General features: G+C 40.4%; 1 protein-coding gene across 10 annotated transcripts in view; it reads left to right on the top strand.

The window, feature by feature from the left end:
• Hspb11 (heat shock protein family B (small) member 11) overlaps positions 1 to 24,782 on the top strand; it is a 46,797-nt gene that overhangs the window by 589 nt on the left and 21,426 nt on the right. For 2 of the 10 annotated variants that reach the window (XR_004518579.1, XM_033767540.1), the window contains exons 2-5: positions 5,321 to 5,427; positions 6,907 to 6,975; positions 11,866 to 11,909; positions 22,641 to 22,779. Coding sequence is in view for 9 of the 10 variants with exons in the window: in XM_033767540.1 (XP_033623431.1) it covers positions 5,321 to 5,427; positions 6,907 to 6,975; positions 11,866 to 11,909; positions 22,641 to 22,779 (359 nt within the window). In the remaining variant the exon portion in view is untranslated. The other 8 variants (XM_033767542.1, XM_033767545.1, XM_010610363.3 and 5 more) reach the window with 8 other exon arrangements.

The raw sequence follows: 24,782 nt of genomic DNA, 5'->3' as shown, positions 1-24,782 counted from the left end.
TTTTTTTTTTTTTTTTTTTTTTTTTTTTTTTGGTACCAGGGATCGAACTCAGGACCTTGTGCTTACAAGGCAGGTGGCAGCACCACTGAGCTAAATCCCCCAGAGTGATATTTAAGTTTTTTATTCTTTTCTCTATAATTCTTTTTTTCACTTTTTTTCTCTATAATTCTTAAACTGACCCCTATACAAATAGACTTTAAATTTAATATTATTATTGTTGCTGTCATCATTGTTATTGTAGTATTGGGGATCAAACCTGGGGCTTTGATCATTTTAAGCAAGTGCTGATTTACATCCCCAGTCAATCAGCTTTTTTAAATAAGTGGTTTGCCAAGGCAGAAACCCAGACAACTCATTTTTTGGAAGGGTAAAGTTTAATGACCCATTTTGGTTTTATTCCTGTCTTGTCTTGGGTATAGGAATATAAACATTGTAACTTCCTACTTACTGCCTGTTTCCTTACTAGTCTAAGCAACATCTTTGCGAACTGAAAGGCTTCACTTCCTGCTAGTCTCCTGCATTCTTTGCTTCTCAGTCTCTTGATATTTTTCCAATTTCCACTCTTCACAGGGTGAGAGCCCATACTACTAGGGAGAGATACTCAGACTTTTCTTTTTTTTTTTGGTACCGGGTATCGAAATCAGGCTCTTGTGCTTGCAAGGCAGGCAGTGGCACCACTGAGCTAAATCCTCAGCCCTTCAGACTTTCAATTCCAAGAAAAAGAGGTTATTGGGAGAACTTTATTTTTGGTACTGGGGATCGAACTCGGGTCCTTGCTCTTGCAAGGCAGGCAGCAGCACCATTAAGCTAAATCCTCAGCGGAGAAAACTCCTTTTAATCATTTGGGCTTATTTTCTGAAACTCTTCTTGGTACAATGACCAGAGCTTGACTCAGAACCAACTTTAGAACTGGAAAAACATAAATTCATATTGTCTAACTGCTTTATTTAATTTATTTATTTTTTGTTTTATTTTATTTTTGATGCTGGGAATTGGACTCAGGGCCTGGCACATGCTAGACTCCTGCTTTATCACTGAACTGCACCCCTGCCAAAATCCTGTATGTCCAAAGACTTGGGGTGAGAGTAGTCTAAATGCACTGAATGTGAGCTGTAATTATTGAAGGCAGAGCCGGTTGTAAGAAGAAATTTTGTGATTCTTTGTGCTCTATCGTGAAGCTCTAGTGCCTGGGCACAACTCTAACCCTTGGCCTCCTCCTCCATGGCTTGTTGCTGTTTCCTATCCAATGTCTGCCTCTTTCCCTGAGTTGGTTATATCTTTGCTGGGCTTCAACATCATTTGATATGTACCTTTGTCGTCTTACTTCTTTATTGTATAATTGTTTAGTTTTAATTCTTTAAATCAGAGTCTAGGTCTTCATCTTTGAACGGTCTTAAATTGTTGAATACTTTGTTAAATTAGAACATAAAATACTAGTTAAACCTGGCAAAACTGAAAAGTATCAGAATGTATATGCATGTATTACTCTACATTTGCATAGGGCTTTATAATTTCATAGATATATGTACATTAATTGGGAAATAAACACAAAGAAGTATTTTTAACTGTGTTGTAAAATAAGGAAAAGGATAATCAAAGGTAAAACAACTTGCTCAAAATCACACAGATAAGCAAATGGCAAAATCAACTAACACTCCAGTCTTCTGGCTTCTAGTTCAGAGTTCTTTGTCTTATACTATGATAACTCAAACTTAAAATTTGAATTAAAAAAAACAACAACTGGTGTGGTGGTGCACACCTGTAATCCCAGCACTGGGGAGGCTGGCAGGAGGATCACCATAAGTCCAAGGCCAGCCTGGGCTACATAGTGAGACCCTGTCTCAAAAAACAAAACAAAACAAAACAAAAAGTCAATATCTCCCTTTGCCAGTGTCTCTGAGTTATTCTTAGTTTTTTGTTTGCTGAAAGTCACGTCATTGGGATAGAAAAATAATTGTGGAAATTGCATACAAGATTGAATGAAATTCACATTGCCAGAGCAAGGGAGAAAATCATATGATTGTGGCAGTAGTTGCAGAGAAAGCATTTGACAAAATTCATTGTCCATTCATGATACCAGCTCTCAGCATACTGAGAGAAAGAACATCCTCAACCTGTTAAAGGTATCTCCAAATTTGCAGCTCAGGGGTGAGATAGGAAATGCTTTCCCCCAAGACTAGAAACAAACATGGGTGTTTGTTCTTGCTGTTTCTTTTCAGTCTTATCCTGGAGATCTTAGCAAGTATGCTAAGATGAGGAAAGGTATAAAAGGCAGAAAGATGGAGATAAAATTTGTCTCACAAATTATGACTACGTTCATAGAAAACTCCAAAGGATCTGCCATAATAAATATACTAGATGGTTGGGAATTTAGCTAAGTGGCACTATGCCTGCCTCGCAAGCGCAAGGTCCTGAGTTCGATCCCTGGTACTGGAAAAAAAACATTAAGTTAATAAATAAACTACTAGAGCCAGTAAGTGAATTTAGCAAGATCAGTATCAGTTTTATTACTATATATTAGTAAGGAACAGAAAATTTAAAAATTTTTTTGATTTTTTTTTTTTGAGATGGGGCTCACTACATAGTTCAGGCTGGCCTTGAACTTACTATGTAGCCCAAGCTGGCCTTGAACTTACAGAGATCCTCCTGTCTCAGCCTCTTGAGTGCTGGAATTATAAGTGTATGCTACCACACTCAGGTTAGAAAATGAAATTTTAAAAAATTCCAATTCCAGGAGAAGGGAAGAAAAGAAAAATAATTTAGATGTGTTATGTGAATATACCACCTCCTCACAATGAATGCAGTCATTATTATAGAAACATGTACTAATAAAATTATTAAAATTCTCTTTACAAGGGCCAGGGATTTAGCTCAGCAGTTCGGTGGCCCGCCTTGCAAGTGCAAGGACCCGAGTTCAATCCCTGGTACCAAAAAAAAAAAAAAATTCTATTTACAGTAGCATTCAGAACATAAAATAGGCTGGGCATAATAGAATATACCTGTAATCCTAGCATTTAGGAGGCTGAGGCAGGATGCAGTGAACTTGAGGCCAGCCTAGGACTACATAGCAAGACCCTGTCTCAACTGACCTACCAAAGAAAAACATAAAACAGTTAAGAATAAATTTAAGAAAACATGTTAGATCTTTACACTGAAAAATACAAACTATTGCTGACAGAACTATATTTTAATATAAAGAACTGTAAGGGTTTTTTTGGGGGGTACTGGGGGTCAAACGGGTCCTTGTGCTTGTGGTTCTGCAGGAGGCAGAACCACTGAGCTAAATCCTCAGCCCAATAAAGAACTAAATGAGTGAAAATATAATGCTTTGTTCATGATTAGAACTCATGGTGTTCCTCCTGCCTCAGCCTACAGAGTGCTGGGTTTACAGACTTGCACCACCATGCCCAGCTTCCATTTATCTGTTGAATAGATGTATAGGCTGCTTCTAACAGGCAGGATGTGTCATGTGCAGGTACAGATTCCCTACAAAGAGTGTTAATCATTATATATGCCTAAAATGTACCAATAAAAGTTTTGCTATAAAAAAAAGATCTAGCTGTTATGAGCTGTGCTGCTGTAAACATGTGCATGTATCACTGTAATATGATGTCTTTAACTCTTTTAGGAAATGCCTGGAAGGATAATAACTGGGTCAAATGGAATTTCTACTTTTAGTTTTTTGAGGACTCTATACAGATCTCCATAGTAGTTGCACTATTTTACATTCCTACCAACAATGTAGAAGTGTGTCCTTTTCCTGCAGCCTTGCCAGCATTTTTTTATTAATTAAGTTAGTACAATTTATGTGTGTATGTGTGTGTGTGTATTTTAGCATTTGTTATGATTTGATTTCTTGATGGCCGTTCTTTCTGAAGTAAGATGGAATCTCATGTTGTTTTAATTTGTATTTCTCTAATGGCCAGCAATGTTAAACATTTTTTGCATGTATTTATTGGCCATTTCTTCTTGTTCTTCTGAGAAGTATCTGTTCATTTTACCCATTTTTGATTGGGCCTTTTATTTTTTGAGGAAGCCTAATTTTTTAAAGTTAATTATATATTCTGGATATCAGTCCTCTGTCTGAAGAATAGCTGGCAAAATTATTATTCCATTTTGTAGGTTGTCTCTTCACTGTGCTGGCTGGTTGTTTTGCTGTCAGCAGCTTTTTAATTTGATGTGATCCCATTTGTTGATTGTTACTATTTCTTATGCATCTGGGGTTCTCTTCAGACCTACACCTCTGACTTCAAGAGCTTTACCTATTTTATTTTATAGCAGCTTAAGTGTTTCTGTTTTAACATTTAGTTCTTTGATCCATCTTGGTTTTAGTTTAGTACGTAGTGAGAATTGTGGTCTAGATTCAATCTTCTGCACATGGATAGGCAGTTTTCCCAGCACCATTTATTAAAGAGGCTCTCTCTTTCCTCTAGGGTGTGTTTTTAGCTCCTTTGTCAAAGATCAGATGAGGGCCAGGATTTAGCTCAGTGGCTCTGTGCCTGCCCATGGTCCTGAGTTTGATCCCCAGTACCAAAAAAAAAGTCAAATGTGATTGGAATTGTTTTTGCCTCCTCTATTATGTTCTGTTGATCCTCTTTTCTGTATTTGTGCCAGTACCATGCTGTTTGTATCTCAGTAGCTTTGTAGTCCAAGAATATGATGCTTCCTGCCTTGCTTCTTTTACCCAGGATTTCTTTTGCTATTTTGGGTCTCTTCTGATTTCATATGAATTTTAGGATTGTTTTCCTGAGTTCTGTGAAAAAGCTGTTGTTACTTTGTTTGGAATCACATTAAATCTGTATATTGATTTTGAAAGTATGGCCATTTTGACTATACTGATTCTGCCTATCCAGGGGAGAAAATATACTTAATGATATATAGAGTTGTAAATGCCATACTATGGAGTTTAGATATATAAACAAAAAGGGAACACTAGCCATGTGTGGTGGTGCACCCCTGTAATCCCAGCACTCAGGAAGCTTAGGCAGGATCACTGTGAGTTCGACGCCAGCCTGGGCTATATATTGAGTTGAAGGCCAGCCTGAATTATATAGCAAGACCTTGTCTCAACCTCCTCACCAAAAGGCAGGGAACCACTAAAGGCTTGTCGACAGGACTGACACAAATTCTGTTCCTGAATTTCAGAAGATACTATGTGGTAGTAGCAAAGAATTATTAAAGCTGGGGAGAGATTAGAGACAGAGTTAACAGAAAGGAATTGTAAAAATCCAGTAGTCACTTTTTTAAATACTTATTCATTAGAATTTTGTGATTAAATTTTCATATTCGACTATTTCTTTTTCTTTAAAATTAACAATAGGAATGCAGAAACGTTTTGGACCACCACAGGAATGTTTCCTCAAGAGTTTATTATTTGTTTTCACAAACATGTAAAAATTGAAAAGATCATAATCCAGAGTTACTTAGGTAAGCAAATGATGCGTTAATTTTATCTTAGTTTAATTTTTTGATTGGCAGAGAGCACAGATGTAAACATTTGGCAAAGCACTACTAGTTTTTCTTTACAGCATGGAATCTGTTTTTATTGCTGGAATGGGAGGGTGAGGATTACAAGTTAACTGCCTTCAGCGCAGTTAGCCTCTCTGAAACTGCAAGTCTGAAACCCTTTCAAACCATGTAATAATTTCCATGCAATTTACTACATTGAAGTCTTTGACATAAGAAACTACCTTGCAAGAACACTAAGTTTCAAGATGTCTTATTCTCAATTCTTTTGACCTGGAGTTCACAGTCAAATTCTTTCTGAAAATCTGATGACTGTTCACACTGAAAAGTTTTGATTCTTCTGTTGCTAATGACCTTTTCTGGGGATTTGGGAGGGGAATCTCCCTTTGGAACATCATTCTGATCCTATCTATGTCTATTTGAGATAAAGTGTGGTAGATAAAAATCAAGGCAGGCGATAAAATACATCCCAGATGTTACAGAGGAAAAGATTTTACTGATGGGTCTACTTACAAAATTATGGCCTGGGCTGAGGGAACAAACAAGGGATGACAAGACCCTGAGAAACTAGCTATAGCAAGAAGCCTGGTCTGTCCTGGGGCAAGGGAAGGAGTCAGTGGCCCCATTGAGAGGAGGAGCCTGTTCTGTAGTCTTGAAGGGACATAAGAGACTGCCAAGGATCTGACACTGAAGCAGGGAGGGGTGGAGACAAACAACCTGATCTCACTTCCCCACTGCCCTCCAGTCTCTGCAGTGGAAGCCAGTGCGTAAGTCTATCAGGCCACAGAAAAGGAAAGGGGAGGACTGGATTTGGAATTTCAGGATCTGGGTGGGGAGCAAGGAGAAAACCCAGTGCATCAAGAAGATGACTACATGCCTGCTATAGCTCCTGATTTCTGTCATTAAGTGCAGAGGTCCCAGGGCCAGACAGATCTCGAGTTCCAGTTCCAGTTCTGGTGTGTACTAACTATCGCATTGAACACCTTACTTGCTCTCCAAGCACGTGTCCTCATACTATAGTGGGTTCATAGAACCTTCCTCCTATGACTGTAGTCAACAGTGAAGGAAGGAATAAAACCCCATGACTCAGCTCCTTCATAAGGGCTTATAACTGAGACCATCAATAATGCCATTGTTGTTAGCAGTTTATAAAAAATTCCAGATAATAACCAGATTTTAAAAAGCTCTGCTAAATTTGTGTTATATGGTTACAAACACTGTTAGGATCACTGTTACACAAGACCACATTTTCCCATCAGGATTTATGGAAAAGCAGAGTAGGTAACTTCCAGAACATGACATTCCTGATCCCCATATTCTTTGTAGTTCCACCAATTCAGGGCGGTCTCATTCAGAGGAGAAAAGATACATAGCAAGGCCCACAACTTAGCACCAGGAGGTGATTAACGTCCTATTTACCTTGTTTGTTTATGATGTCAGTGCGTACCTTGAGGGTGGAAAAGAGCACATCTAAAGAGCCTGTTGGATTCGAGCAGTGGATTGAAAAAGGTATGTGCTTAAATCAGAAATGGTGGCACATGCCTGTAATCCCAACACTGGGGAGGCTGAGGCAGGAGGATTGCCACAAGTCTGAGGCCAGCCTGAACTACAATGCAAGATCCTATCTCAAAAATCAAACAAAAAAGGCATGTGCTTATTCACCATTATCATTCTGAAGTGGGGGAAGAGAGAGAATTACTCCCTTTCTCCACATTTCCAATCCACCTGCATCTTGATTAATAAAAAGTGATTGTTGTGACCCAGTTAGAGTCCAGGAAAACCCAGTTTTGAGTAAAGACCATGGTACAGGTTATATAAGGATTAATATATTACTTATTTTTTTAGAATTTCAGAATATCCTGATCAGAAAAGTAGAGATGATACCTATCATTGATGCTTTTCTGAGCTAGTGGCTGGTATATGATAAACAATAAATATTAGTTTCTCATCAGTGGAATTGGTAGCATCCAGTTAAGCACAACTGTACTGCCTCCAATATGTCCATCACCTTTCCTTCACAAAATACTGTGCCAGGAAAGCTGTAGTAAAGTAATCAAAGGCTAAACTTCCAAGGACAAAAAAATTAAACAAGAACCAAAGTCTCCCTAAAGTCACCAAGTTGGCCAGGCTTAGCTTGAACTTTGTATCTACCTGCCTCAGCCTCCCAGGGTGCCAGGATTACTGCACCACCAAGTCTGGTGAGATTAAGATATATTATGACAGAGGGAAAGCAACAACTTCTAAAGCTGAATGGACTAGGTTGTAACCTGAGTCTGCCATGGAAAGTGTCAGCAAGCCAGTTTACCTAGAACCCCATGAAGGTCTTGAACTTGAAGGAAAGCTCTAGAACTTGTGCAGAGTGTGAGACATGGGCTGGAAAAGAAGGGTGATCAGTTGAGTACCTACAGAATGGCTAGACTCTAGGTGCCTTCTCCTACCCCGTGAAGCTAGGTGACCACTTCTTCCCAAGAGACTGCCATGGCTGCTGGAGATGACAGGGTATGTGAGTACAGTATGGAGGCTCAGGACTCAGGAGAGCAGGCAAAGTCGAGTGAAACGTGGGTCTGATTCAGAGCACTAAAGTGGAAGCCTGCATATCCAGCAGCAGGAACTCCAGCCCTCTACCTGTGCTTTGCTACTAATTACAGAGACTAAGAGGATGAGCCCCACTAGGACATGAAGGATTCATCTTTAGGAAACTGAGTGGCCCCAGAAAAAATGTTTGTGGAAGCTGGCAAAGGCCTGCTCGCTCCTGGTCGCTGTGTTGAAGTCTGCCAGTCAGCAAGCAGCCCTGGCTCTTGCAATTTCAAGTGATTTATTATTCATAAGTAACAATACAGCCAAGGTCACCACACACTCAGTGAAGGCCTCAAACCCTGAATGTGATCAAGGCTTTTACTTTGGTTTCCAGTCTGCAGGAAGTAGAGGACAGAGGATATAATTAAATGAAGCAAGATGCCAAAGCTTAGAAATGTTATGATGTTCTACAGGACAACTGACCTGAAAAAAAAAAAAATGTGTGTGTAGAAGAAAAAATAGTAGAAGATAAAAAGATACGGAAGTCCATGACTTATGAATGAGTTCTGTTCTGGAAGAATTTTTCATAAGTAGGATTCATTTGTAAGCTGACAAAGTATACCTATGAAAGTTCCCAACTTGAATGTTCATAAGTTGGGGACTTACTGTACTTGGTTCCAATAACTAATAATAAAAAGACATTTGGAGGATAATTGGGGAAATAAGGACTAGGTCTTAAAGTATTTTGTGTTGTTTTGTGACAAAGTCTCATTATGTAGTTCAGGCTGGCCTTGAACTTACTATGTAGCCCAGGCTGACTTAGAACTCACTGCAGTCCTCTTGGCTCAGCCTCCCCAATTGCTGGAATGATGGGTATGTGCTACCACGCTCAGTTTATTTTTGGTATCGGGGATTGAACTCTGGACCTTAAGCTTGCCAGGCAGGTGCGGAGCCACTGAGCTACATCTCTGGCCTATTTTTTATATTAGTATGATAATGATATTGTAGTTATAGTAAAAAATCCTGGGCCGGGGATTTGGCTCAGTGGTTTCACCACCTGCCTTGCAAGCGTAGTTTGAGTTGGATCCCTGATACCCCCCGAAAAAAATCTTATATTTAAAGAAGGATAAAATACTTAGAGATGAAATGTCATATCTTAGACTTACCTTAAAATATTTTAGCAAAGGGGCCGGGGATTTAGCTCAGCGGTTCGGTGGCCTGCCTTGCAAGCGCAAGGACCAGAGTTCAATCCCCGGTACTGAAAAAGAAAAAAAAAAGAATATTCTTTAAAGGTGTAGGGAAGGTGTGATACGTAGGGGAAGAACAAAAAGGGAAAAGAAAAAAATGTGAGAGAATGAAAAGATGAAAATAAAGTGTTTGTAGATGGGGAGGGGAGGAGGGGGTGAAGGGAGGGCAGAGGTAAGGGGAAAAAATGAGAATCAAGACTTGCCATGTAAAGGTACATGATCCCAACAATGAATGTAACTGTACTGTATCCCTAAATGTACCAATAAACTCAATAAAAAAAAAAATATTTTAGCAAAAAATTTAAATTAACCATGCTGAAATGTTAATAATTATAAAATGTGACAACTATAAGTGAAAGTTACTGTTCTGTTTTCATGTATATTTGAGATTTTCCAGTTTTCACAACTAAAAAAAAAAAAAAAACCCAGCTAATGAAAATGAGGTTATTATTAACTTCTGATGGAGAAATTATATAAGAAAATGAGATAATTTTATTTATTTCATTACTAAACATTTATATAGGCATAATAATTAATATCAAGTATTGATTTCAAAGTTAAGATGAGGGGAAGGAAAAGTTGGAGGAGGAGGAAGTGGGTATTGATTTATGAAATCTAAATTTTTAGCCAGGCATGGTGGCACACATCTGTAATCCTGGCACTCAGGAGGCTGAGGCAAGATGAGTGCCATGAGTTCAAGGCCAGCCTGGGCTACATAGTGAATTCCAGGTCAGTCTGACCTACATAGTGAGAACTTGTCTCAAAAAAAAAAAAAAATTAAATTTTTCCAGTTCCAGGGGTGCGTGCCTATAACAACAGCTACTTAGGATGCTATTATAGTCAGGGTTTGCAAGAGAAATAAATTTAATACAGGTCACATAATTTTTAGGGTTCTTTTATAATAGTCACCCAAAAAGTCAAATGCAGAGGAGTACATGAGATCTATCCACACACTAGAGACACAATCCAACCAAGGGCCTGGATCCCATAACAATGTTTCACAAGTCCAGCTGAAAGCCTAGAGTCCAAAGCAGTGTCTTCCATGAGTCCAGCCAGTGGCCAAGAGCCCATAGCAATGTCCCATGCTTATCTGTATTAAGCATCTGCCCTGGGGAGGCCACAAAGCCAGTGGTGGAAGCTACAAAGCCTTCGCCAGCAGGATGCAGGATCTGTGTCACCAGGCTGAGGGGTCTGCACTGGAACCAGGAAGTGATGCTTGTGACAAAGATCAGAAGTCCTCTGATGAGAACAGCCATTCGCAGCGACAGGGAGGACCCAAGCTCCTCCTCCGATGAGAGAACAGCCAAGTTCACATCAGGAAAACCACCCTCTGCAAGCTTCTCCAAGAAAATAAAAAACCAATGATCTTCCCCTCCAGTTCTCTTTTTATGCTATTGACAACAGTCCTCATGTGGGTCTCCCAAGCCCAGAACCACTCTGACTTGGTTCAGCCGGGCATTCCCAGTTGACCATTAGTTAATGCACCACAGAGGCCAAGGCAAGAGAATGATAAGTTTGAGGCCAACCTAGATAAGTTAGTGAGACCCCGTCTCAAAATAAAAATTTTAAAAAGGGTTTGAGATGAACTCCCTGAGGTTCAGTCCCAACTACTGCAAAACAAACACAACAAAATCTAAATTTCTGCCTAGCATAATATAAAGTCAAATCTATAAATAAGGAAAAGAATATAATCTTATTGAAAGTCTAGGAAAAACAGTATGAAGAGTTAAAATGCTTATTGCTGGGGCCATGCCTGGAGGAGAGTAAAGGGTGAGGCAGGGATTACTATTTTTTATTATCTCAGAGAAGGTTCAGGAAGCAGAAAGTCAACCTTCAATCTTACTTTCCAGAGACTTCCCTTTTAGTTCTTTGTGGCTTTTCAAATTATATATACTGGGCCGGATGTGGTGGTACACACTTGTAATCCCAGCAGTAGGGAGGCTGAGGCAGGAGGACTCCTGCAAATTTGAGGCCAGCCTGGACTACATAACAAGACTCTGTCTCCAAAAAATTTTAAAAATGTGTATTAATTATTTTAATACAAATAAGATTAATATTGAGTAATGTCATTAGCTGTCATCAGATGATTAAGTAGTTCAGGTTTCCAAAAGAAAGTTTGATATTATTAGTTCTTGACCAAATGAATTAATCTGTCATACCATTACACAAGTAAAGGTTTTTAAAACTTGGATACTGAGATTCCTTCTCAGGCCACTGAATTCCAAGTTTAGTGACAATTGCCTGAGACCCGAAGCTGTGCTGTTACTCTGCAGGGTGGTAAAGCAGCTCCTTTCAGGCTTATTTGTCGTCACTGTTAGTGGCTTGATCCATACAGTGGATTTTCCTGTGATTTTACATATTCCTCAATGTATATTCCTTTACTATAATTTAAATTTGCACAGTCTTTTGCTTATACTCACTAGATATATTTTATATGTCATAGTTTTATTTTTTACTTTTTATATCAGATGTCTCTATTTGTATATCAGATTTCAACCCCCAAATGCTGGTAATTTTTAAAAATATGCTTTTAATTTATAGTTTACCAGATAATTGTATTTGCTGAATATAAATTTCAGTAGCTGTCCTCAGATATTCTGAGCATTAACTCAAGTCTGTTAAATTTGTTTTGTAGATTTAGTACACACCGAGGGACAACTTCAAAATGAGGAAATTATGGTAAGTAAATGTACTTTGTAGAGATGAAAATTATCCTTAGCAAGCACAATGTATTTAGATTTTAAATACATCTCTGTAGTCCCAGAATTAATACCCATCCTTATGGTGTCATAGGTTCTAAATCTAATAAACCAATAGAGAGGTGATTCTCAAGTGTTAGAAGCTGACCATTGTGAATTAGGTTCTTGCTCATCATAGAAAGGAGACAGGAGAAAACAATATGTTTACTTCTTGTTTCACTTTGCTAATTTATTAGAAAGTGTTAGCTTTGCATTCTTTCATTTAGGTTAGGAATAAAAAAAGGTCGAAATGTCAAAATTGGATGTTAATTTAAGTGTGAAAAGACAGGGAGATTCGGATGAGGGGAATTGGGGAATAGAATCAGCAACAAATGAGCCAGTGAGGGCTGAAGTGGAGAGAGTCCGCATGTCCTATTCCAACAGCATCCCACCAACTTTGCTCGGCTAGAGGAACGAACTGAACTGCTGATGGGAACTGCTGCTTGGTCATGAGCTCCTCTGCTCCCTCGATTTACACAAGCAAAAACATAAATAACTGAATGCATATTTTTTAGGTGGTTGTGTTTACTTAAATAAGGTTCCTTAAATGAGGGTTAAAGTGATGCTTTTTTCACTGTTTACTTCATATCTTGCTAAGAGCTGCTGTGATGCTGTAGGAAAGTTTTTTGGTTTTTTGAGAGAGGGTCTCACTGCCTTGAGTTCACTGTGGAGCCCAGGCTGACCCTCCCTGAACTCACACCTACTGTAGGAAAGTTTTTTAATCTTCTAATTTCCGTTTCTCCCACCAAAATTTGCCCAATGTTTGGAGAAACCAGCAGGATCCAGAAAAAATGATTACGCTGAATTCTGCCGTATTTTTTTCCAACTTCACCATGTGGGCTGTGATTCGTGAGTTCTGCTTTCTTCAGTTTTTTTCTCTCAGGACTCACTTAGGTTGCAGAGAGTTCTATACAATCTGGAAAGCCGTAAGGGGGAGGAACCTGGAAGTCACCCTTAATTTCATTGCTCTGTCACAGCATATTTTTCTTTCTTTCTTTCTTTTTTTTTGGTACCAGGGATGGAACTCGGGCCCTTGTGCTTGCAAGGCAGGTGGCAGCACCACTGAGCTAAAATCCCCAGCCCTGTCACGGCATATTTATGGCACTGCTTTCTTCTAGTCAACACACAAATTGCATAGTTACAGTAATTTTGTATGGACAATTTTGTATCTTTTGGGGGTGTGTTGTTGTTGTTGTTTTTTGGCTTTTGAGACTGGGTCTTGCTTTGTAGTGCAGGCTAGTAATGAACTCATTGTATAGCCTAGGCTGGCCTCAAATTCACAGTGATCCTCCTGCCTCAGCCTCCTAAGTGCTGAGATTATAGATGTGTACCTGCACACCCAGCCCAACTATCATCTTTTTCTAACTTAATATTATATCACAAGCTTCATAGTTGTAGGATAACATTTGTCTGTTTGCTAACTTCCTTTTCTCTCCCTCTGTCATTATGAGTAATACACAGGAGACATTTTATGCATGTTCTTAATATCATGACCTTCACCTTTTTTATTATTTTCTAAGATTAAATTTTATGCAATGGAGTTACTGGGTGCAAGAATATAAACATTTTTATAGCTTTTTACATACATTGCCATATTGCTTTCCAGAGAAATTATAGAAATGTGAAAGTATACTGTGTTTCAGGGAAGTACATTCTGAGGCATCATTAACCAAGGGAAACTTATTATCAGGAAAAAGATTTTAGAAAGACACTTTTAAAAAATTGATTAGATTGTACAATTGCAGTGGTAGCCCTCCTACTGTTTTTCATAAAACTAAGACTGATATCCTGCTGATAGGCACCAGAACAACTGTTTTGAGGAAAAGAAAACTTCTGCTTAAGAGAGACAGAAGGGGGACGGGAAAGTGGGTTGCTCACTCATCCCACTTTTCAAAGGTGTTTTATACAGCGAAGCCATGTGGTGAAGTGGGTACAAAGTGGGACAAAACTATAAGACCCAATGGAAAATTACAAGATGGGCATGAGGTGGGGCAAAATCGTGACCAATAAGATTACAAGTACAGTCACCCAGGTAGCATGGATTAAATGGGGGTCAAATGGGGGAGCAAGTCATGTAGCAAGCATGTAAGGATTTTCAGTAAGGATAGGGGTTAGAGTATACTTCCTGGAAAAGCTGGGCTAAGACCTTGACCCCCACCCAGGTGATTGAAACCTATTTAGACTATCAGTCACTGCTCTATATCCCCAGGGAAAGCACAAGAGTATAGTAGTTTCTTTTTACAATTCTGGCCTTCAGAGAATGTATCTTGATTATCCTCCATGTTGGCTCCTTGAGGGCGGTGGGCTGTTATCTGAATATAATATCTTACATATTGTACAGTTAGACTGTTACTCTTTCATCAAATCCTTTCTTCTGCTAACTGCTTGTTAACAGCTGACTAGGATTGCTAAAAGCATCCATATTGATTTTTTTCTCCTACAGGCACATGATGGCCATGCTACTTACTTGAGAGTCATTATTCTGTCAGCCTTTGATCATTTTGCATCTGTGCATAGCATTTCTGCGGAGGGAACAGTAGTCTTAAATTTTTCTTAGTAATTACAAAAAGATGCTCTTGTGTGTTTTTTTAGCAATGTATTTATTTAGAAACAAAGTTGTTATTGATATGCTTTATTAAAAGGATTTGTCAACCTGTTTCTGTTTTTATTTGTATTTTATTCACTATTTTGGGCAAAGAAATTCCTGTTTCCTCAATCAGCAGTGGAGGATGTAAGGACACTGTGGCTTCAATATGCAGTTTAATCAAAGAAATATGGAAAAATTTAACTGATAGTGTGTATTATCCACAACGTAGGTGTTGGCTCAGAGAACCTGTCCCATCCTTTTCCTGCTGCTGGTGTCACACAGTGCTTGGCTTAGGGCACCACAGCTCTGGTCCTTACCAACAACGTTGTGTAGTATCTCTGTGAATCTTCACATCCTCTTCCTTCTGTGTATCTTTTCCTTGCCGTCTGGTCTTGTGTTATAGTGATGCTAGGAAGTTAAGAGCCCACCCTCCTCCTGTATGATCTTGTCTTGTATTTTGTTTTGTTTTTGCTTTTGAGACAAGGACTCACTTTGTAGTTCAGTTTGGCCTTGAACTCTACTAGCCTAGGCTGGCCTCAATCTTCCCACCTCAGCCTCCAAGTGCCAAGATTATAGGTATGTGCTACCAGTCCTGGCTTCTTGCCTTCACTAGTTACATCTGCAGGGATCCTGTTCCAAGTCATATCACAATCTCAGGTACCAGGTTTTAGGACTTGAGCATATCTTGTGGAAGACACAATTCAACCCACATCATAGTATATTTGTAATGGTTAATTTTATTTGTCAGCTTGGCTGGCCCTGAGAACCAGATATTAGGTCAGCATTATTCAGGATGTTTCTATGAGGATGTGTTTTTTTTTTTTAATGAGATAAACATTAAGCTGGTGGACTTTAAATAAAGCAGATTGTTCTCTATAATGTGGGTGGCCTCATCCAATCGGTTGAAGGCCTTAACAGAACAAAGACTGAGCTCCCTGGCAAGAAGGAATTCAGCTCACAGATGGCTTGCGGCCTTGACCTACATACAGCACTGGCCCTTTCCTGGGTCTCTAGGCCCCCTGCAGTTTGGGACTTGGGCTCACTAACTTTCATGAGTAAATAATCTGTCTCTGCCTGCATATGTGTGTGTGTGCGTGCACACGCGTGCACACACACACACACACACATCCTATTGGTTCTATTTCTCTTGAGAAAATTAGTTTATTATTATTATTTTTTGGTAGAAGCAGGGCCTTACTGTGTTAAACAAGCTGTGTTAACTCCTGTGCTCATCCTCCTGCCATAGCCTCCAGGGGCTACTGGCATGCACTACCATGCCCAACTCATCTCTAGAGAAGTCTGACACAGATTCTAGAGGTAAAGAAAAGTAGAGCTACAAGAAAATCTTAGATTTCATTTAGTTAATTAATGCCTTACTTTGAAACTTTTAATATCCTTTATGTTGGATAATGCAAATAAGTTATTCTGTTATGGTGGCTAATAATGAAGATTATAATTTGTAAGTAAAGAAATACGATGGACCCTTGACTTACGAACTCAATTCGTTCTCCAGGGCTGGTTGTAACTCAAGTTGGTTAGGCTCCTCTCAAGTAGGTTAGCCTTCAAAGGTCTCTCTCCTGTATAATTTTAGGTCACACTCAGTCTCATTAGAGAAACATTGGTCTAAGATTTCTCAGTTAACCCCACACAGGAAAGGATGTTGTAATGTTCCTTCCAGAACTCTTACGGGTTAAATTTGTATCTGAGACCATCTGGAAGTACAAGCAGCTAGTATTCTAGTGGTAACTCAAGACTGGTCATAAGTTAAAACTAAAATTCTAGTTGTGATCCAAGTTGTTTGTATGTCAGTCCGATCATAACTCAAGGGTCCACTGCACAAGCAAAAAAATCAAAGAAATTAAGTCCTGTATAGTTTAATTTTAATTGAAAACACCAATATAACTTCCTCTCCCATCCTTTTTTTTTCTTTGAGACAGGGTCTCATTAATGATTGAAGACTAATGGATCCTGTCAAAAGGATACAGAAGCCAATAGGTGGGCCAAAAGTAGAGCAATTTAAGCAAAAGAAAAATATCTGCAGTTGGTTAAAACCATACTTAGTATACTCAATTCATATTGATATGAAAGAAATTTTATACACATATATATTATGTATATCAAAGCCCTCATTGGACTCCATGGCAAATGTCTAGGATAAAGTATCTCTTTTGAAAATTTAAATTTAAAAGGAAAGAATTAGATATCTATCATCTAAGTAACAAGTAAATTAGAGAATGTTATTTGCAGGAGAAAGCCTGTGGATTAATTATAATTTTGAGCCAGGCTTGGTGGCACACACCTGTTATCCTAGCACTTAGGAGGCTGAGGCAGGAGGAGCATCTTGAGTCTAAGGTGGCCTCAACTAGAACTACTCATCTCTGCTCTTAGTTGTTTCTGATCTTTGAGAGGGCTAGGCCAGGCCTTTTCAGATGGTGTCACAGTATTCACAAAAGCATCAAAAAAGGAGAAAGCCCCAAAGTGCACTGTTTTGAGTCTCTACTTGTGTCAGATTTGCTCTTTTCCTTATTTCCAGGTCCTGTCACGTGACTGAGCCCCATTTAAGGATCAGAGAGGTCTAAGCTGAGGGCATGAAAACATAGAGGTGTAGAGGAGAGGGGTTTGTTACTTCTACGAACTATTATGAGCACTGAGCATCTCATGATGTGATACTAGGTGAAGCACACTGACCAACCTGTGAAATACTCTTGGCAAAGTTATTGAACTTGAGTCTTCTAGAGTTAGCTTCCATTTTCAGAGAATGCAAGGAACAGTGGAATAAGGAAAATGACACTACAAGAAAGCAAGTAACTAGTAGCCTTTGCTGCAACTCACTCCAATGTCCACTTCTGTGCTTTCCTTTCAGATGGTAAAATATACTCCTTGGTCTTTGGGTAGAGCCCTGTCTTCAGTTCTAGCCAGTGAGGTGAAGGGTAATTGACATCAAGGTTGAGCACTTTAGTGCCTGAGTGAAACCCTCCTAAGGTCCTTTGTTCTGCTGAGATGACCGGCAGTGTAACTAAGTGCTCAGCATGGTACCTACTTCCCAGTCTTGTTCTGGAGGTGAGGCTCATGACTAAATCTGAGGTAGATATAGGGAAGGAGTGAGATTCAAGTTTCATTGTTTCAGCCACAGAGATTTTAAAGTTGCTGGTTTCCATAGCATAACACAGCCTATACCTAAATGACATGCACGCAAATCTAGGATGTCCTACAAGATGAGTGGCCTGATTTCCTCAACACTTCGGTGGCCTTAAAATGTTAATTAAGGACAGGGCTTCACTCTAGAGTCAAAGAGACATTGGATGCTGGTTTGAATAAATCAACCAAGAAAAGACATTTTTAAGATCAGTAGGGAGCTGGAGATAAGCTTGGTGGTAGAGCACTTGCCTAGTGCGGGTGAGGGCCTAGGTTCATTCCCTAGAGCACTAAAAAAAAATTGGATATATTTGCTTGTGGATTAAGTGTTATTATTTATTTTGCTAGATGTGTTACTGGCCATAAACCTATGTAAGAAAATGCCCATGCTTTTCAGAGATGCATAGATAGGGGTGAGTGAGATGACGTGATATTTGAGATTTGCTTTAAAATACCTAAGCAGAGGGCCAGGGATTTAGTTCAGTGGTTCCGCCACCTGCCTCATAAGTGCAAGGACTCGAGTTTGATCCCTGGTACAAAAAAAAAAAAAAGTAAATGGCCCAAATACTTAAGCAGAGTTCTGTTTGTTTTATTTTTGTTTTGTTTTGTTTTGCTTTTGGTGATACTAGGGATTGAACCTGGGGTACTGTACCACTAAACTAGACTTTCATTCCTTTTTGTGTTTTGTTTGTTTGTTTGTTTGTTTGTTTTTTGTGTACTGGAGATTGAACTCAGGACCTTGTGCTTGTGAGGCAGTGGTACCACTAAGCTAAATCCCCAGTCTTGTGTTTTACTTTGAAACAGAGACTTCCTGTGTAACTCAGACTGACCTTCAATTTGAGATCCACCCGCCTTAGCTTCTCAAGTAGCTGGCGTTACAGACATGTGCCACTACACCTGGATTTGTGCAGAGAATTTTTTTTTTTTTTTTTTTTTTTGAGACAGGGTCTTACTTTGTAGTTCGTGCTGGCTTTGAACTCTCTGTGGAGCCCAAGCTGGCTTCAAACCTGTGACAATCCTCCTGTCTGAGACTCCCAGATGCTACAATGACAGGCGTACACTACCATACCCAGCCGTGCACCATACTTGAAAGCAGTATGCTTGAAACTGCATCTTCCTAGACTGAAAAATCATTTTCTCCTCATATGACTATTCTAAGTCAGCAGCAAGTGTGGGGACGCATGACTTGATCCTTGTGCTTTGTTTCGTTTTTCACCCCAGCATCTTTTGGCACCACTCTTCCCCTCACCAGGCCTCTTCTCCACCTGCGTGTGGCACCTCCTGCATCATGGGACGTGGACTTCCTCTCTCAGGTGTCTGTAACTGGCCTCCTCATGCAGTTCAGTTTTAGTAAATGTGCTGCCTAAGTGAGCACTCATTCATTTCAGATTGTTACTAAAAATCTCTCTCACCCAGGCCTTCCCTGGCTCTGGCTTAAAGTCCTGTGTCTCCTCCTTGCCTCTTATCCCCCACAGAATACCCCGCAGCAAAAACATATTCAGTCGTTCTTCTCTATTTTTCTGCTCTTAGGTTAGATTCCTGCGGCAGCCAATATATGTTCTGAATTCAGAGTTCTTGTCTTTACTCATCTTTTCTGTTGTTGCAGTTCAACTTAGGTGTTTTTCCTTAGAGATATCCCACATGTGCTGTGCAAACAAGAGCCATGCAGTCTTCTCACACATGTGAGTGCGGTGGACGGGGGTTCAACTGGTGGGTCCCACACCCTGATGGAGACAGTTTACAGCTATCTTTTTCTTTATTTAGGGACCATATCATGTTTGTTGTCTCTGTGTCTTAGTAGAGTGTCAGCTGCACAAGGGCAGGGGGTTTTATTGCTTTTGCTTACCGCTGAGAATAGCATCCAGTACAGAGATTCTTAGTAAATATTTGTTTACTGAATGAATGAACATTGTCTATTGATTTATATGTCTGTATTTCCTTACTCAGTGAAATCATTTTGTCTTTTGAGGCAGGGTCTCACTCTGTAGTTTAGGCTGGCCTCAAACTCACTATGTAGCCCAGGCTGGCCTCGGACTCTGGGTAGTCCTCCTGCCTCAGCCTCCTAAGCACTGGGATTACAGGCGTGTGCCACCATCCCTGGCTACCCTGTGAAATCTTTGAGGGGTTTTTAATATGGTTTAGCTAAAAATTCACATACATTTGTGGGTCACTTACTGTAGGCCAATACCTTTCACAGTGTCTGTCTTACATAAAGTTAAACAACCAACCAATGTTTATTTAAAGGAATGGATGAAAAAATAAAGCTCTAATGACCATTTGGTCATGATGAAGGAAATATTACAGGGATGAAAATTATTGTGTCTGTGACTCATTTGTAGAAACGTCTCAAAAAGTACTGCAGCTGTGGGTTCTGTCTGAGGAATGTAGGAGGCATCTACTGCCAGCTCCACCCTCCAGCCCGCCCTTTGTAACTTGATCCTGGTCGTGAAATTTCCCAGTGTTGTGGCAGTTCATCAGAGATTTAAGCATGTACACAAAGTCTTTGTCACTACTACAGAAATTCTACTTCTAGAAATACATTTCAAGATGAGCAAATAAGGGACAAATATACCAAAATAAATGGAAAAAAATTATGGTGGTGCTGTTCATAAGATAGGAAAACTGGAAACTAGCAGGCATGTACACATTAGAAAGTATGAGATATATGTGCCTCTTGTGCCATATTATAGTGAGAGATACCAGTCATACATAAACATACAGTGGATACTTACAGCTAAAGATAGTGGAGCAAAGGGATCTTTGTTCTTTCCCTTTCTCAAAACTCATTATTCACAACACAAAGAATTATTGTAAAAAGAAAGAGGAAATGATTTAACCGTCAAGGAAATAGTTATGGCTTCTAACAGGGACACATCCTTGTACTTGCTAAGCACTGTGAAATCCGGAATTAGGTGAAGGAGGAAGCTAAGAACTGACGCATGGACTCCCAGAGCTGGTGACTTCACTAGGAAAAGCTCAGCCAGCCGTCCCTTGACTAGTCCCAAGAGGACCCCAAGTGGCTGCAGCAGGAGGGAGGATCTCCCCATAGTCTCCCGCTCCTAACACAGGATGGCAGGGAGGAGGAACTGAAGGAGAAACCAGCCAAGACTCACTGACGAGGCTCCTGGAGGTAAAGCATGGTGCCTCAGCTTAGCTGCCACAGCAAAATCCACAGGCTGGTGGCTTCAACAGCAGATGTTTATGTTGTCACTGCTGAAGTCCAGAAGTCTGAGATCTGGAGAAGCATCCATTATGGTGTGGCAGGTGACCACCATCACACTGTGTACTCGCGTGACCTCTTCTGTGTGAGTATGCAGGGACCAAGAGAGCTCTCTGGTGTCACTACCACCCAGTACTGGGGATAGAACCCAGGCCCTTCACACTGAGATACATTCCCAGTCTTTTAAGACAGGGTCTTGTTAAATTGCTGATTCTTAGTTGGGCTTGAATTTGTAATCCTTCTGCCTTAGCCTGCCGAGTAGCTGGAATTACAGGTACGCACCTCCATGCCTGGCTACTGTGTATATGCTTATAAAGATATTATTTTTGTATCAGAGCACTCCTCTTAATGGGCTTTGCACTTGCCAGGCAATTACTATGCCACTGAGCTATATCCCCAGCCTCTTATGACCTTTTTAACCTTGATTACCTCTCTGTAGGCACCATCTCCACATGTAGCCCTACTTGGTTGGGGCTTTAACACGTAAGTGTGAGGAATGCGGGGCACAATCATTACAGCCCATGAGAAAGCATCCATAGCAAGGAAGAAGCCACTAATGGGCACTGCTCTGAGTCCCACTGCAAAGGGAAACATTAAGAGGCCATCAAAACAATGCAGAGGAAAAACTAGCAAAAGTTATGGCTTTGGCCAGTGTCTAGGAAGCTCGGCACAAACGGCACCAGAGGCACACTCCCTCACTCAGGACAGGGATGACACCTTCATTCACCCCAGCACCTCAGTCATTGGCCATGGGCACTGCTCAAGTAGAAGATGGACTCTGTCACGCATTTCTGGGTAAGACAGATTCTGTCACTTGAGGGTGGTTCTCAGGAACTGGGGCATCTGTGGGCCATTGGCAGCCAGCCCTCATGGGGTGGTTCCTGAAAGAGCAGTGTCTGCTGCATTTGAGGACTTGTTAAAAATGCAGATTCCCAGCTGGGCATGGTGGCACACACTTGTAATCCCAGTACTCTGAGAGACTGAGGCAGGAAGTTTGCAAGTTCTAGTCCAGCCCAGGCATTTTAGTGACTTAGCAAGACCTTGAGTCAAAAAATTAAAGAAAAATAGGGCTAGGGGTCTAGCTCAGTGTGGAGGCCCTGGGTTCAATCCCCAAAATCACAGAGAGAGAGACACACACAGAGAGACAGATTCCCTAGCCCATCCCCAGATCTGCTGAATCAACTGATGGTGGGAGCTGGGAATCTGTGATTTAACAAGCCCGTGGGTACTTCTGATACCAAATTTCAAGAAGCTCAATAGAATAAAGACCTCTGACTAGAGCTGTAAAAGGTAGGGGGCAGCAGGAAAATAGGGGAGATACAGAACATTTATTGCAGGAGAAATTGCACAGAGAATATATCAAATTGAGACCTTAGTTGTCTTTCAGAAAGATCAAAAGAGCTCAAAGAAGAGAGACAAGGATTTAAAGAAGAAATTATGACACTGAAGACAAAAAGTGAGCTGGTAGAGCCAAGTAATGGAAAAGAAAAATATTTTTCAGAAGTGAAAGTCACATAGGAAACAAGGTGTGGTGGTTAATTGACTGTGCAATGTGAGTTGGAAATGCCCAGCTAGATTGGGTCAGCACAGTTCTGTGTGTGGAAGACCCACCCCAGGGAGGATTGTCGCCACAATGGAATAAAAGGGAAACGAAGAAGGAAGGCTGCTTCTGTTTCTGCAGAGGAGCTCTGTCTTCACCTTCGTCCTGCATGCTGTCTCCTGGCTTCCAGCACAGACCCTTCGGCTTCCTGATACGGACTCCCACGGGACCCTACGCTGAGCTCCAGGCCTTCGAGTGCACCCAGCGGATCCCCAGTGTGCAGACAGAGCTTCCACTCTCTTCCACGCCTGACCCTGTGGATGGCCACTGTAAGCCACTCTCGTAAATTCTTATTTATGTGTATATCTTGCATTAAACCTGTTTCTTTAGTGAGCACTGACTGATGCACAAGGAATGGTAACAATGGCCCTACGTGGAGTCCTCAGAGTTTGGTGAGGAAAACTGAAGTCCCTCTAGATATTTTCAGCAGAGAGACAAGCAATGAGGGAAATAGGTTACAAGGTAGTAGATAAGACTGGAAAGCCCAGGTGTGACCCGTACTGAGGCCCAGGACTGTACTCACTCTTGCCTGTGAGGTGTGTCACTACCTCTGGATGGAAGCCTCCTGCCTCCATGGCTGGTGATACCGCAGCTGCTTCCCTTCAGGCACAGTCACCTATAATCCTCACACCCAGAAGTGGAAGGATGGCTTTGCCCATCCAGCACTGCCTTCTAATCTCCCCACAGTGCTTCCCCACCCTGGGAGCATGGGAATGCTGCTTCCTGGAACCAGGGAAGGCAATGGGAGAGGGGGCATGGATGTGAACCAACATAGTCTGGCACGGTAATAAACCCAGTTATAGGAAGGATCAGGATCAGAGCTTGTGGAAAATCACAACATGAAATAGGCAAGAACACAGATGGAGGAAATTGTTAAATGGCTAGTGAAGATAATAATTATGAAAGAAAAGGAGATACAACACCTATGGTCATAAATCGTGATAAGAGAATGCAGCAAATGCCATAGGAAAGATATTCAGGGCAACAAAAGAAAATGCTCCTGAAATTAAAATGTAAGAAACTTAGGATCAAAATATTTTTTAATTTTAATTTTGTTTTATCCCCCTCCCCACTCCCCTTCCTATGTACAAAAACTTGTTTCCATTTTTCCTTCTATTTTCACTTTTTTCTTGTCCCTTCCTTTCTTCCTCCCACCCTCCTCCCTTGTTTCCCTTCCCATTTGAACATTTTCTTCCCATTTCCCAATATCTATTATACATTTTAGTCCTTATTTCCATTTTCAGTTTCTCACACTAGAGAAATGACACAGTATTTAAATATGTGTGTCCAATTTATTTCACTTATGAGTATGGTCTCGAGGTCCATCCATTTAGTTATAAATGTCTACAACCCATCCTTCTTTATGGCAGAGTATAAAGAAAACCCCACATCATCTTTATCCATTTATTGGTTGATGGGCATTTGGGCTGTTTCCAAGATTTAGCTGTTACAAACTGTCCTGCTATAAACATGGGTGTGCGTATGCTGTGGTGTGATGCTTTTAATTCTTTTGGGAAGATACCAAGAAGTGGAATAGCTGCATCAAATGGAACCTCTAGTTTTAGTTCTTTGTGGGAAAGCTCCACACTGATTTCCACAGTGGTTGCGCCAGCCTACACTCCCACCAACGGTGAAGAAGCGTTACTTTTTCCCCACAGCCTCTCCAGAATTTGTTATTGGTTGATTTCTTGACAGCAGCCATTCTTTCTGGAATGAGATAGAATCTCATTGTTGTTTTAATTGGCATTTCACGAATGTTGAACACTTTTTCATATATTTATTTGCTGTTTTCACTTCATATGAGAAGTGTCTTTTCATTTCAGATGCCCATTTTTGGATTGGGTCTTTAAATTTGGGCGATCTGATTTTTTTGAGTTCTTTGTATATTCTAGACAACAGTCTGTCTGATGAGTAGCTGGTAAAAATTTTTCCCCACTGTGGGTTGTTTCTTCACTCTGTTGGCGGTTTCTCTTTCTTTCTTTCTTTTTTTTTTTTGAAACAGGGTCTCAGCATGTAGTTCAGGCTTGTCTTGAACCCAGTATGTAGCCCAGGATGACCTGGAACTCACAGCAATCCTCCTGCCTCAGCCTTCCAAGTGCTGGGATTACAGGTATGCACCACGACATCTGGCTATTGGTGGTTTCTTTTGCTGCGCAAAAGCTTTTTAATAAGATGAGGCCCCAGTTGTTGCTTCTTTGTAGTATTTCCTGTGCAGTCTGGGTTTTATTCTTTAAGTCTTTTCCTCCTCTTATGTTTTTTTTTTTTTTTTTTT

The sequence above is a fragment of the Fukomys damarensis genome, unplaced genomic scaffold, assembly GCF_012274545.1.
Source record: "Fukomys damarensis isolate Sample0158 unplaced genomic scaffold, DMR_v1.0_HiC HiC_scaffold_23, whole genome shotgun sequence".
Taxonomy (NCBI): domain Eukaryota; kingdom Metazoa; phylum Chordata; class Mammalia; order Rodentia; family Bathyergidae; genus Fukomys; species Fukomys damarensis.
Note: the sequence above shows the minus strand (reverse complement) of the source record. Positions and strands in the feature narration are given on the sequence as shown.